This window comes from Gymnoscopelus microlampas (assembly GCF_963454915.1).
Source record: "Gymnoscopelus microlampas genome assembly, chromosome: 24".
In the NCBI taxonomy this organism is placed as follows: Eukaryota; Metazoa; Chordata; class Actinopteri; order Myctophiformes; family Myctophidae; genus Gymnoscopelus; species Gymnoscopelus microlampas.
This window is the reverse complement of record NC_139961.1, coordinates 6,375,094-6,389,331: the sequence shown is the minus strand read 5'-3', so window position 1 is coordinate 6,389,331 and position 14,238 is coordinate 6,375,094. Positions and strand designations below refer to the sequence as shown.

Genomic DNA, 14,238 nt, shown 5'->3' with positions numbered 1-14,238 from the left:
TTTACTATTAAAAAATAGCAGATATACAAGCTCATAGCGCGGCACTATGAGCTTGTAGACCCGTTTTTTTTTTATCGTGGACATTTTTTGCAAATCTTTGAATATATAGAGTATATATATATATATATATATATATATATGTGTTTTAAACATAGACTGTATAAATGAGATGGACAAACCCCCTCCGCTGCTTTCTACAGACCGAAAATGAATCCTTTGCTGCAGACTGTGGCTCCGCCATCTTTCACTACGCGTCAGAATGAGTTCAGACCATTATTGGTTGGGTAACTTGTCAATCAAGAGCGGGGGGCGGGGAATGAATGCTATTGGTTGTGTAGCGTGTCAATCAAATCATCCCGCCCCTCCTAGAGAATAGCCTACTTTATCGTCAATTTTATAATAAATAGAACCATAATTTAGCAAAACGCATATCCTGATGATTGAAAGGAGACTTTAAACTAGCGACTGGAAGCATATAGAATTTATGACAATTTTTATTACAGTAAGAAAATCGAGTCTGAAAGTTGGTAAAAACCCATCGGCTTGCGTTAAAATAAATTCTTTCTGAACTCACAGGTCGGCACGGGTGAAACAGCGCCTCTCGCTGGACATTTACTAAACATCCGGGTTGGCCTCATAGTAAATATCTCAGCCTTGCCCCTTGGTTTTAAAGCGAACATTTTTAACTTCGATCTGTGTTTCTGGGGGGTCTCTGGAACAACATATTTTGAGATGAGGGTCCGCGGCCAAATACATCATCATTTTTGGGGTCCTTGACATGGAAAAGTTGGAGCACCACTGATATAGCAACATACTGTTAGGATTTAGAAAACATTGTTTAGATATGTATTTGGCTGTGGACCCCCATCTCAAAATGTTTTGTTCCAGGGACCCCCCACCAGAAGCAAACATTTGAGTTACAAATGTTCACTTTAAAGATTATAAGTGAGTAAAGCACACATTTTTTATTTTTTTAAATAGCAGATCTACAAGCTCGTAACACGGCACTCGGTGCCGCGCTACGAGCTTGTAGCTTCAATGGCCAAAGTAATGTTAAAATGACACGGATGCGGTCCCGGTCTTAGTGGATTAAGGGTCGGCTGAATCAAAGACTGTTTTCATAAAAAAACACTCCTTTTTCTCCCGGGCGTCACTCAGGATCTGCTTGCCAAGGGAAGCCAAAGAGCCCTGGGTGACAGCGTAAAGAACAGATGTACCGATTAGGCCTGTCCCCACTCCCCGACTAAGGATTTATATAGACCACAGAAGTCCTGACGTCACTCGTTCATCCCCAGGTTCGTAAAGTAATGTCTCTATGGAGAATAACATTGGGTCATCATAGAATCGTCTCATATAAGAATTGTGGTCCAAAAATAAACAAACTGTCTCTGTGATATTGTCAGGGAGGAGGTTCTGTATCGTTTATGATAGTCAGTCACTTTCAGTATATTTGAAACAGTCCGTTTCTGGCGAAAATGTAACTAATTCGTCGGAAGTAACATTATCGTTTTCTCACCGTCAGTTGATGCTTCATATCCATAAGAGTCAAACCGCCGGGGTCATTTGTTTAATTTTGGAACACAGTTCTTATTTGACGCGATATTAAACACGTCTATGGGATTCAGAATGGGGGTGGAAAACTGCGAACCAGGTAGAGAAACAAAGGATTTGTAAATTACGTCAGACTTCGGTGGTCTATTAGTCGAATCTGATTGGCCAAAAGTTGCCTATAGTCGTGATTCGACTGACAATCTCTCAGTCGAATCATGTAAAAAAAAAATATATATATATATATGCAATAGAGGAACATTCCATTTGGGCTGCAGGGGTGATTAATGTCTGATTTTTAACATATACTTGCTTGGTTTCTCCCAATAAATCATGATGTATATCCTATTTTTGGCAAACTATTCGTTTTTTTCTCTTTTCATAATTTGACTTAGTGATTGGAAGTCGACTCGGGACTCCCTCGATCGATTAGTCGACTATTCGAATAATCGAGGTCAGGCCTGGTACTGATAAAAAAATAAATCCCTTCCCTATTCTTCTGCCTACAGTACACATGTCACGTCCTAGTATGAGCAAATAGGGGAAGGGGATCAATGTCAGGTTATTCCTTAGTTTGACCCGGGCAAAAACTCTTCTGTGTGTCTCAAAGAATATGATTATTATTATTAGAATCGCGGAAAGTGTACAATCTTTTTTGGTCACGTTTTCATTTTTCACAAGATCGGTGGTTGTTGCAATGACCTGCATTACAATACTTCACCACACGTAGCGCTATGACGAAATAAACCCATACAACATGTAACAATGTGTACGTATGTCTGTGATTTCTTCACGATCTGTGATTTTGTAGAAATACAAAATCATTTGTAAGCCAATAATTTGATGACCAGCGGACCGGTTGGCAGCGGTTCCGGTAGGAGACACAAAGGAGACTCTTTGTGTCTCCTACCGGATGCCGGTCATCAAATTATTGTCTTAGGAATGAGACAAAAAATATCCATGAATTCAAGTCTCCATGGGGTGACTAATCGAAAGGAAAAAATATTTTTGGGGGTGAACTATCCCTTGAATCCATGCAATCGCACAACCTCTCTCTCTCTCTCTCTCTCCCCCCTTCCCAGAGGCATTCGTCTCTCACATGCCAGGGCAGGGTTGTCTCAGTCAGGAGGACTATACTCTAGACGTCTGTACTAAACACAAACCCAGCAGCAGCACCTCGCCCCCCAAACCAACAACCACCGGCTTAGCCTGACGTGCTCCTCTGCCATAAATTGATGGTGTGAAACGTCTTTACGGCTTGATCCTCAAGCCGAGAGAGGCCATCGGCGTATATAATATGTGAGACGCGCACCGCCCTGCCCCTGCGCTTCACGTGCACCACTTCACGTGCGCTGCCCTGGCTTCACGTGCAGCTATTAGCAGCCTTTCTTCTGCTTAGATTGGGTGTGACCCACATGGCTCATGGCTCAGCTCCTGTCGCTTACTGTCAGTGGTGTAAAGTAACTACAAGTACATTTACTCAAGTACTGTACTTAACCCATTAAGACCTGAGGCGATTCTTAAAAAAAATCAAAATCTCAACAGTTTTTTGAAAAAAATCTGGAAAATATTTTTTCAAGATTTTTCAAAAATAGCAGATCTACAAGCTCATAGCGCGGCACTCGGTGCCACGCTATGAGCTTGTAGATCTGCTATTTTTGAATAGCCCAAAGAAATCTTAAAATGAGACGCAGATGCGTCCCCGGTCTTAATGGGTTAAGTGCAATTTTGAGGTATTTGCACTTTACGCGAGTATTTCCGATTTCCAATACTTTTACTTCCACTCCGCTACCTCTCAGAGGCAAATATTTTACTTTTACTCCACTACAATTATTTGAAAACTTTAGTTACTAGTTAGTTTGTAGATTTTGATTATTACTACAAAACACACATTAACCACTTCAGCCCTATATATTTCGGCCATTTGAAAATAGCAGATCTACAAGCTCACAATGTGAGCTTGTATAGATCGGCTATTTTCAAAATATTTGTATACATTTGAAAACTTGAAATGGGATCTTCTGCACAATGCGTACTTTCTACCTATTTTTTTTTTTTTTACTCAAGTGCATTTTTAATTCCAGAACAGGTAGACGTGTATATTTCTGCCAGCACAGGAGAGGATTCATCATTTGTTTTTGTATTTCACGTCTGGTTTCGTGCCACGCTATGCCTTCGATAATGCCTGCAATTAATGCTCAGCTTACACGCTCAGCTGCAAATATGACTTATCCGACAAACCGTGTCTTGATATCATAAATCATCTTGAACTACATGCTATGTGACATTGTTTCCTATAATTATTTTCTAGCGGCATAGAGCGAAAATAGCTCATCTGCAACCTCTGAAAATAAAATTCAAGGATTCCATTTGAAAGAAGACATCCAAAATATGGACGATATAGAGTTAAAGGGGTAGTTCACCCAAAAAATCTGTTAGTCACCCCATGGAGACTTGAATTCATGGATACAGTTTTTGTCTCATTCATAAGAGTGTTCACATGGAACCAAATGGACCCTTACAGGTCCATTTGGTTCCATTTGTACACTCGCAGTTATGGTGGTCTTTGTAACCCCTTTTTCACCCAGTGCCAATTGTTTAAGTGATCCTGGGCGCTACACTACCCCCGCCAGCCTAGGGAGCCCAGAGCCGAGCTTATATGCCTCCCTCAATGCATGAGAGCCAAGTGACCTTCTTATCACCTGACAAGGGGGAGTTTCCCTGGTTGGATGTAGCGCGTGGAAGGAACACGTTATTCCAACCAGTTCCTTTCCCCTCCATCAGGCACCCCGGCTGACCAGGGGGAGGCAGTATAGAGACCAGGATTACTGCATGTTTGTGTGAGGGTATTAACTACCATAGGAGACACGGGGAGAACATGCAAACTCCACACAGAGCCACGTATTGTAATTGTACAGCAGATGTGAAGTCCACATAACCAGCTCTGACAGTGTGATAAAAAAGAAAACCCGGAACCCGGTTCTAAATGTGATGGAACCGATTCCAGGTTCCTCAACGTTGGATCCTGTTCCCTCCGGTTCCTCCGGATCCCCAACCCCCTACTGCACCGTTTCCCAAACAGTGGGTCGGGACCCATCTTTGGGTCTCGGATACATTTTAATGGGTTGTGATATTATCTCCTTTTTTCTGTTTCTTAAATCTTTAAAAAAAAAAAATCACAAACCTTTCATGAATTACAAAATCATGTGTCGTGAGCTTGAAGATCTGCTATTTTCACTAGCTGTGAGGTCCCAGGCAAAAACGTCTAATTTGTCTTTTGGGTCTTGAGCTGAAACATTTGCCTCAAACTGAATGCTTACCCCTCTGAGGGTCTTCCTCCTCTTAATGGAGGACGAGGACGAGGAGGAGGAGGAGGGGGCCGTCCTCCAGCTCCAGGACACCTTGTAGTGATGGACGGGGACGTCCGGGTCGGCCGGGGGGCTCCAGCGCAGCCTGGCCGACACCACCCGGCCGGGGCCGAACGTCATGTTGGCCACACGCAGGTCCAGGGGGGCCGGTGGGCCGGAGGGGTCTGTGGTGGAGAGAGGGAGAGGAAGGGGAGGGTGGGGTTATTCAAGAGCAGCCGTTTTTTTTTTAGATAGATAGTCGCTCTGGTCCATAGCGTTAGAAGGAGTTCTCCTTACCGCTATGGTATTTTCTAGCGCAGGCTGCGAAGTCTCTCGACTGTAGTAAAAAATAAAAATACGCTTTCGCTACTCACCAAAACAAAGACGGTTTTAAGGTGCTGAAAGCCGGCTTTCCTTAGTGGGAACACTCGGAGACCCCCACCTCACGTCTAAAATACACTTTTTGGCCAGAAAAGAAAATATTTCACCGGCAGGAACAATCGGGTGATCTTCCGGTGAAATATTGTCTTTTTTTTAATAATATATTTTTGGGGGCTTTTATGCCTTTATTTCATTGGTTCTCAAAGTGGGGTCGGGGGACCCCCTGGGGTACTTGAGGGGGTTCCAGGGGGTCCCCAGCTAAATGATTGATAGGAACCAAATGGACCCTTATGGGTCTGTAACTCTGAGAGCGTACAAATGGAACCAAATGGACCCTACCGGGTCCATTTGGTTCCATTTTGATTTCCACATTGCACCCACATTGATTTTACAATATGAATTGGGGTCCCAGAGATATAAATGCCATTAAATGGGGGTCCGTAGCCCTAATGCATGTCAAACTGGGGGTCCTTGAAATTAAAATGGATGAGAATCACTGCTAGAGAGCCGTAAAAATCTTCTCTTATGGGGGTCCCTGGCTTATCTTTTCAAATGGGGGTCCGCGGGCTAATAAGTGTCAATTTGGGGGTACTTGACATGAAAAACTTTGAGAACCACTGCTTTATTTGACAGGAAACGTGGGGGAGAGAGATGGGGGGGTGACACACAGCAAAGGTGGATTACGAGCGTATGTGGTATGCGCCTGGACCACTAGGCCAGCGGGCACCCCTGGTCAAAAAAGTGTATTTTAGACATGAGGTGGGGGGCTCAGAGTGTTCCCACTAAGGAAAGTAGGCTTTCAACATCTTAAAACCGTTTTTGTTTTGGTGAGTAGCAAAAGTGTTTTTTTTTTTGTGTATTTTTCTACAGACGAGAGACTGCGGTACCGGGTGTGTTAAGGCTACGGTTAGAAAGTAACATAGCCTTAAGGAGAACTCCTTCTAACGCTATGGACCAGAACTAGTTAGATAGATCTAAAAACTAGAAAAAGTGCTCCTCGGAGCACAGGTCTCCGCCAGGTCAGGTAAATTATTGTGGGCTCCTGGTGGCGCTATAATAGGCCAATGTGAAAAGGGTGGCATTTCTTCCTCGGCCTAGTAGGAATGGGTGTGCAAATTTTCACGGAAATCGCACGCCGCGTTCATGATTTGAGACATTTTGTTCAAAACGGACCAATCCTGCAAACTTTGGAAGTCAACCTTAGCCAATCAGGATGGAATATGAAATATCGGACAGATGCATCTTGATCACATGACTATAGAGATACTGTGTACCAATTTGCGTGATGTTTGGATCAAATCTGAAGGATTTATATCCAAAAATGTATCGTACATAAGTCGGCCTCCGCGCTGTAAAAAGCAGATGTGAAAAATGCAGTGCAGTTTTATGAAAATGGCAAGCTGCGTTCATGATTTGAGGCAGTTTGTTCAAAACGGAACAATCCTGCAAACTTTAGATGGCAACCTTAACCAATGAGGATGAAATATGGGAAATCGGACAGATCAGGGTTCATCACATGACTATAGAGATACTGTGTACCGATTTGCATGAGGTTTGGTTAAAAACTGTAGGAGTAATGGGAAATTATGTGTTTTGCACAAATCGGTCTCCTGGTGGCGCTATAACAGGCCCATGTGAAAAATTTGAGGCAGAGGTTCTGAATTGGCATCCAGGGAGTGTGTGTGCACAGTTTCGCAGCGACCAGGCCAACGGTGCGGGAGATTAGCTGTTCACAGACAGATGGACACACACACGGACACACACACGGACGGACGGACGGGGTGCAAAACATACTCTCTCGCCATGCCTTCGGCCTGGCGGAGACAATTACAACACATACACACAATACATTGACAATACTACACAACTCCTCTCTTAAAGAGAGGAAAATAATATAGAATAGGCTAGCGGTCATAGCCCAAGAGGCATCTCATATCACATCACACATTTGAATGTGCAGAACTGAGATGTGTTCAGAAGTGCTATACTTGTGGGGACAAAAGCCCGTCGCCCTGACGGTGAAAAGGCGGTATTGACTGTATAGCGCATTGGTTCTCAAGACAGGGGGTCCCAGTCTCTCTCACTGACTGATGTTTGGCTCGCGCAATTTTTCCAATGCTCCCGTCTAAAAACAGCGTTTTTCAACCTTTTTTAATACCAAGGTCCATTATTTATTGGGCGTTTGAGCCATGGACCACCATTTGATATTGAGATTTAGCCTCTCAGACCCAAAACGTAGAATATTTTGTTATCACTGCATAAGATTTTGTCCACACAGGGCCGCATTAACCGTGGAACTTAGTGGAACTCGTGTTCCACGGCCCGCAGCCTGCAGGGCCCTGTGAGAATTGTGTATTTAATTTTTGTGTATTTAAAGAAAAAATGTTGATTTATATTGGTCAAATAGAACCGAATTAGACCGAATTAGACCCGAATTAGACCGAATTAGACCCGGAAAAAAACGCGCGTGTGCGCTTTGCGCACTGAAATTACGCCACTGGGGGGGCCTTTGATTTTGTGGTGTTCCACGGCCCTGAGGGGTCTTAATGCGGCCCTGTGTCCACAATTCCATGCTGTGTTGATGTTGGTGCCATAGGAGAGATAGCAGGCAAACGATGATCAAAATAACAATCCTTATACATTGTCTAATTGTGTAGACTTCTTCTAGAATTAAGCAATGCAGATGTTTGACAATAATTTAACTCTTGAGAGCGTGAACGGGTCCATTTGGTTTCATGTTACGCTCTCAAGAGTTAAAGATCTATAAGGGTCCATTTGGTTACCAACTCTCCATCATTTAGCTGGGGACCACCTGGATCCTAGCTCCTCTAAAAGCCCGATTCGTACTTCGTCACGCAACGAGGTCCCGCCACGATAATAGCAGATCTAGGAGCTCACAACGTGCCGCGGAATGCGACGCTATTGTGAGCTTGTAGGTCTGCTATTCTCGGCCCTTCTCGGCGCGTGACCGTCATGAATTAGGCTCAGCGGTCTGTACATCGGTATAGCGCTGAAAAGCCGCAGAAAATAAAGCAGATCTCCCACCTCCCTCACTTCACCTGTGCAGGCGAGAATTGCCGATCTAGAAGCTCACAGGGTGTCGCGATGCGACGACTTGTGAGCTTGTAGATCTGATGATATCACTACCAAGAACTAAACACAAACTAAGCTCTGGTGACAAAAACTATGACTAAATATATTGACAATTTCGTCAACAAATGAAAAAGACTAAAATGAGGGACTGTTGTCGTGCTCTGAAAATAGCTGATCTACAAGAAGATCAGCTATTTTCAGCACACAGCTACAGTAGGTATAAATCAGGCATTAAGACGCCATCATGGCTCGCCAACATTACCTTTTAGTCAACTATAGTCGACTAACCTCTTATTTATGATATTTAGTCAACTAAAACTAGAACATTTCAGATGACTAAAACATGACTAAATAGAAGTTTATTCAAAAGACTACGCAGGGTGCCTATGGCCTAGTGGTTATGGCGGCCTGGCAGCGAGTCGCCGGTTCGATTCCCGGGCCCGGCGAGCTTTGCAGGGTGTCACTCGCTGTCTCTCTCTCCCTCCCTGTTTCTTGTCACTTGCTGTCAAAATTAACACCGACACACACACGCACACGCACACGCACACACACGCACACGCACACGCACACACACACACACACACACACACACACACACACACACACACACACACACTCACCTCTGCGTGTGTGGACGTGTCGGCTGGGCGTGGTGAAGCCTCTGGTTCCGTGGACGTTGACCGCCGCCACCCTGAACTGGTACCAGCGCCCCGGCCGCGTGTCCACCAGCCTGGCCAGCTGCTCCGTGGTCTGTGTGTGTGTGTGTGTGTGTGTGTGTGTGTGTGTGTGTGTGTGTGTGTGTGTGTGGTAAGCATGTCGGGGGGGGGGGGGGTACAATACGAGAAATAAGATACAAGCCATCTGGTTGACAGTAAAATCCATGGTGATAAGTTAACCCTTTGAGACCTGAAGCCGATTCTACACGTCTCCTAAATCTCAACAGTTTTCTGAAAAACATATGTTTCTGTATGAGTGGTGCTCAATCTTTTTCACGTCAAGGACCCCCAAAATGATATGTTTTTGGCCGCGGACCCCCATCAAAATATTTTGTTCCAGGGACCCCCAGAAGCAAAGATTTGAGTTAAAAATGTTCGCTTTAAAAATATATAGTATATTCAGAAGATTTGCACACATTTTCACGATTTAAAAAAAATAGCAGATCTACAAGCTCGTAGCGCGGCACTCGGTGCCGCGCTATGAGCTTGTATATCTGCTATTTTTGAATAGCCTAAAGTGTAAAATAATGTTTTTTTTTGCTCAAATCTAAAAATGACACAGTTCCAGGTCTTAATGGGTTAACTCTGCAAGTTTACAAATTATAGATATTGTAGATAGATACCTAGATAGATCTGGATTGATAGACAACCAGACAGACAGACAGACAGACAGACAGACAGACAGACACAAACAGGGGTATAGGTGCAAAGGTCACAGCTGTATATTCCGACATAAAACATTGCTGTAGCGTGTTTGTTCAGTAACACAGGTCTCCTCTACCAATGGAGAGCTGAACAATACCCTCCACCAATCATACTATACTCACCACCACTCATTTAACATTAAAGTTATGTTGTTTCTATCAGGCCACCATGGCGTGCCTCAGGGATGTGTGTGTGTGTGTGTGTAGTACATGTGTACGTGCATGTGTGCATGTTTGTCCTGTCTCTAACAAAGAAATGTCTGCTTTTCATCAGATAAAGTGGTGCAGAGAGAGAGAGAGAGAGAGAGTGGTGGATAAGACAGAAAGTACCAGTCTTGTGAAGTGCTGCACACAAGCCTTGAGACATGCTATATTATTCAATCCCAGGACGCTGTGATTACATGGTGAGAGTGTTAATTGGTTGCGAGGCCCGTGCATGCGTGAAAGCATTGTAATGAGGCCACACACACACACGCACGCACGCACGTGTGTGTGATTAGCTTAACGTGCAACATTGTTTTTCTCACTCAACAACAGTAAACAAACCAACATACAGCATGTAAGTGTATACAGGGTATCTGCACATTTATAAAGTGACAATTGAATGACTTTTAAGACCTTTTTCATACCAAATTGTCAAATATCACGCAAGAAAGAGGCAAACATTGTGACAATAGCCGATCTACAAGCTCACAACGCCTCGCAGTGCGAGGCGTTGTGAGCTTGTAGATCGGCTATTGTCACAAAATGTATCTGTGGAAGCGAGTCAAACTAAATGTAATGCCAACAATTCCAAGTGCCTGTCAGGGTGGGGGGTCCCCAGTTCAAATATGCTTATTTTGGGGGGGTCACGGCCTGAAAAGGTTGGGAACCCTTGCTATACTACACCAGAGGTGTTCCTTTTTACTGACACCAAGTTTAAAATAAGAATGAATGACATTGAATGTCAATACGAGGCTTGAAAAAAAGGGTGAATTAAATTACACACGTCCGGCTCTTTAGTTGGGATAGGATAGGAGAGAGACCCACCTGCGCCACCACCTGCCAGGAGGTGGCGCTGTCCTCGCTGGGGCCGATGCCAAAGTTCCACCTCCTGTGGAGCACGTAGACGACGGGCTCCGCCGACACGTTGAACCGGGAGGACCAGCGCACCTCCATCTGTCCCGACGGGAGCTCCCCGAACGTCAGCTCCTTCCTGGGCTTCAGCGGAGCGCCTGGGGACACAGGAAGTAAAAAAGTAAAAGTCCAGGATTCTAAATGTACTTGATTGAAACGTACAAAAGTATTGGCATCAAAATGTACTTAAAGTACCAAAGGTAAAAGTACTAAAATGTTTGAAAATAGCAGATCTACAAGCTCACAACGCGTCGCGTTGTGACGCGTCCCCTCTATCAGCCACTAAATAATGATGCTGGGGTGTTTTCCTGCATTGAAACACAGTCCTCTTTCTGAAATCCGTATTTTCCCTATAGTTTATGTTTGTCCGGGACGTAAATTAACGCACGCATGTGCGCGTCCGTCCGTGTCCGTGTGAACTGTTCGAGTGAAACCGAATGGAACCGAGTGCAGCCGACCGGGTTTGAACTTGCCTACAATCCCTTTAATGTAATGTTTCATAATATCATAATTTATATCTGAAGTAACTAGTAACTAAAGTGTTCAAATAATTGTAGTGGAGTAAGGAGGTTTCTCGCTCATCCTGGAGGAATGTGGAGATAGTTGTGTTGTCCATCATATTGTTTAGAATGACAAAGTCAGATGGAAGAAAAAACTGAGTTGGAGTCAAGTGGTTTGAACCAGTGGTTCTCAAAAAGGACCCCCAAAATATATGTATTTGGCCACGGACCCCCATCTCAAAATATTTTGTTCCAGGGACCCCCAGAAGCAAAGATTTGAGTTACAAATGTTCGCTTTAAAAAGCTACATATATATATTCAAATATGCGCGCAAATGTTCACGTTTTTTTTCCAAAATAGCAGATCTACAAGCTCATAGTGCGGCACTCTGGTTAAAATGATTGTGACGCTATATTTGTTTTACTTTCCTTGATCTGTGGTTCTTTTTGATTTGGCTTTTATGGAATCTAAATTACTCAAATCAGTCGTGGTAACTGAGAACTATGTTCCATGTTTTCTTTTGCTTTCCTTTTAAAGTTGAGCAGTGTTGATTTCGTCGACTAAAACTATGACGGAAAATGTCTGTCGACTACCTTTTTTCACTGACGAAAACTAAATAAAAACTAAGCTATGATGACTAAAACTAAGACTAAATATATGGACAATTTCGTCAACAAATAAAAACTAGACTAAAATGTTAGTGAGTGTCTAGTGGAGAAGAGATCCAGTAGAACTAAGACAAGTCATCATGGTCAGACCGAAAATAGTTGATCTACAAGCTCACAGCGCGACGCGTTGTGAGCTTGTAGATCTGCTATTTTCGGCATGCATCTAAGTGAAAATAATTTCGATGCCATCACGGCCCGGCAAAAACTGTTAGATTTAAACAGATTTTTTTTCAACAGACTATGACTAAAATGCAATCAGAATTTTGTTGTCAAAATCAACAGTGATATAGAGCTAATATTAATGTCTCCACATACCCTTGTAGAGGTTCTTGGGGGCCTGGCAGGTGTGACCACACCCGTTGGAGCAGCACTTCTTCTGGGCCGAGCACTCGCCGTCCCGGTCGCAGCTTTCCACGCAGGCCGCCGCGAAGCCGCTGGCCCTCTCCGGAGGCGGGCAGTCGCCCTGCTTCACCGCCATCACCGACTGGAGGAACTCACAGCTGGTCACGCACTCCCAGTGCCTCTTGGGGAAGGAGCGCTGCGTTGTTGGGAGGGGTTGGGGGGGGGGGGGGGGGGGAGTTCTTTCATTATTAAACTCCTCCAACCAGGTCGGCAGGTCGCTCAAAATGAGAGTGATTACCAGTGGTGGAAAAAGTACTCACATTTTTTTACTTAAAAAGTATCGATACTGCAATGTAGAAGTACTCTGTTACAATGTAGAAGTCCGGAATTAAAAATTGACTTGAGTAAAAGTATAAAAGTATTGGTATCAAAATGTACTTAAAGCACCAAAAGTAGAAAGGACTCATTATGCAGAATGTCCCTTTTCACAAGTTTAGAAATGTATAAAAATCTTTTGAAAATAGCAGATCTACAAGCTCACACTGCGTCGCAACGCGACGCATTGTGATTTCAAATGGCCGAAATGAATATAGGGCTAAGTGGGTAATGTGTGTTTTGTAAAAATAAACAAAATCTACAAAGTAACTAGTAACTAAAGTTTTCTAATAAATGTAGTGGAGTACAAGTACCATATTTGGATCCCAGATGTAGTGGAGTAGAAGTAAAAGTACTGAAAATTATACCCACACGACAGCAAGGTACTTAGATAGGGAGACTAAACTGGTGGTGGTCAACTTCCTTATTTTGTGCCGTTTTGATGTTGCATGTACATCTTGGTTCGAGGGCCTAATCAAGTTCCTCAAAACCAAGCTAGAGTCAGCTCAGAATAGACTGATCAGGGTCATACTAGGGTTGGGGCCCAGAACCCATATAGGTATAGGAAACAGTTTAGAGAGCTCAACTGGCTCCCAGTAGAATCCAGGGTTATCATGGCCAGATTGAATATGGCTCATAAATGGTGAGGTCCCCAAGGACATGTTTTACTCAGGTAAACAAAGTACACCATTTTTTTTTTACCAGAACCAGTGTGGCAAATGTGAGCCATCCTGTGGGAAAGTGATGATTTACTTAAATAGGAGCCACACAGTGGGACAACCTCAAAACCATTGTCAAACTGATGACCAATCTGAAGTCTTTTAAACAGCAGAAAAAAGCATACAGAAAAGGTTCCCCTAGAGAGGGTCATTAGTCTAGGGAAAGATAAGGGAGCGCTTGTTTTTATGTATGTACTGTACTGTACATGTTACTGTCATGTGTTTTGTATTGTAATTTATTCTTAACTGTTAACTGTGAGAGGACCTCAATGGAAATAAGTCCCAGGACTTTATAGTGTTATCCTCGAACTGCTGAAACCATGTGGTTTTGTTTTATTGATTTTCAAATAAATCAAATCAAATAAAAAACTATGCCTAAACCTAACCTTAACCCTAACCTCTTAAAAACTATGCCTAAACCTAACCTTAACCCTAACCTCTTAAAACTATGCCTAAACCTAACCTTAACCCTAACCTCTTAAAAACTATGCCTAAACCTAACCTTAATCCTAACCTCTTAAAACTATGCCTAAACCTAACCTTAACCCTAACCTCTTAAAACTATGCCTAAACCTAACCTTAACCCTAACCTCTTAAAAACTATGCCTAAACCTAACCTTAATCCTAACCTCACAAACACTATGCCTAATCCTAACCTTAAAGGTAGGGTAAGTGATGTTTTGTATAAAAAAAAAATGTTTAGTTAAAAAGGTTAAAGCACTATATTCT

At 43.3% G+C, this 14,238-nt stretch overlaps 1 protein-coding gene across 1 annotated transcript in view; it reads right to left on the bottom strand.

Annotated features, from left to right (window-relative positions):
• The window catches only part of anos1a (anosmin 1a), a gene marked incomplete at both ends in the record, with an annotated part of 58,583 nt that overhangs the window by 28,622 nt on the left and 15,723 nt on the right, over positions 1-14,238 (bottom strand). The window contains 4 exons of the mRNA XM_084050854.1: positions 4,869-5,080; positions 8,990-9,119; positions 10,819-11,003; positions 12,389-12,611. Of these exons, the coding sequence (XP_083906980.1) occupies positions 4,869-5,080; positions 8,990-9,119; positions 10,819-11,003; positions 12,389-12,611 (750 nt within the window). The remainder of the gene's footprint in view (positions 1-4,868; positions 5,081-8,989; positions 9,120-10,818; positions 11,004-12,388; positions 12,612-14,238) is intronic.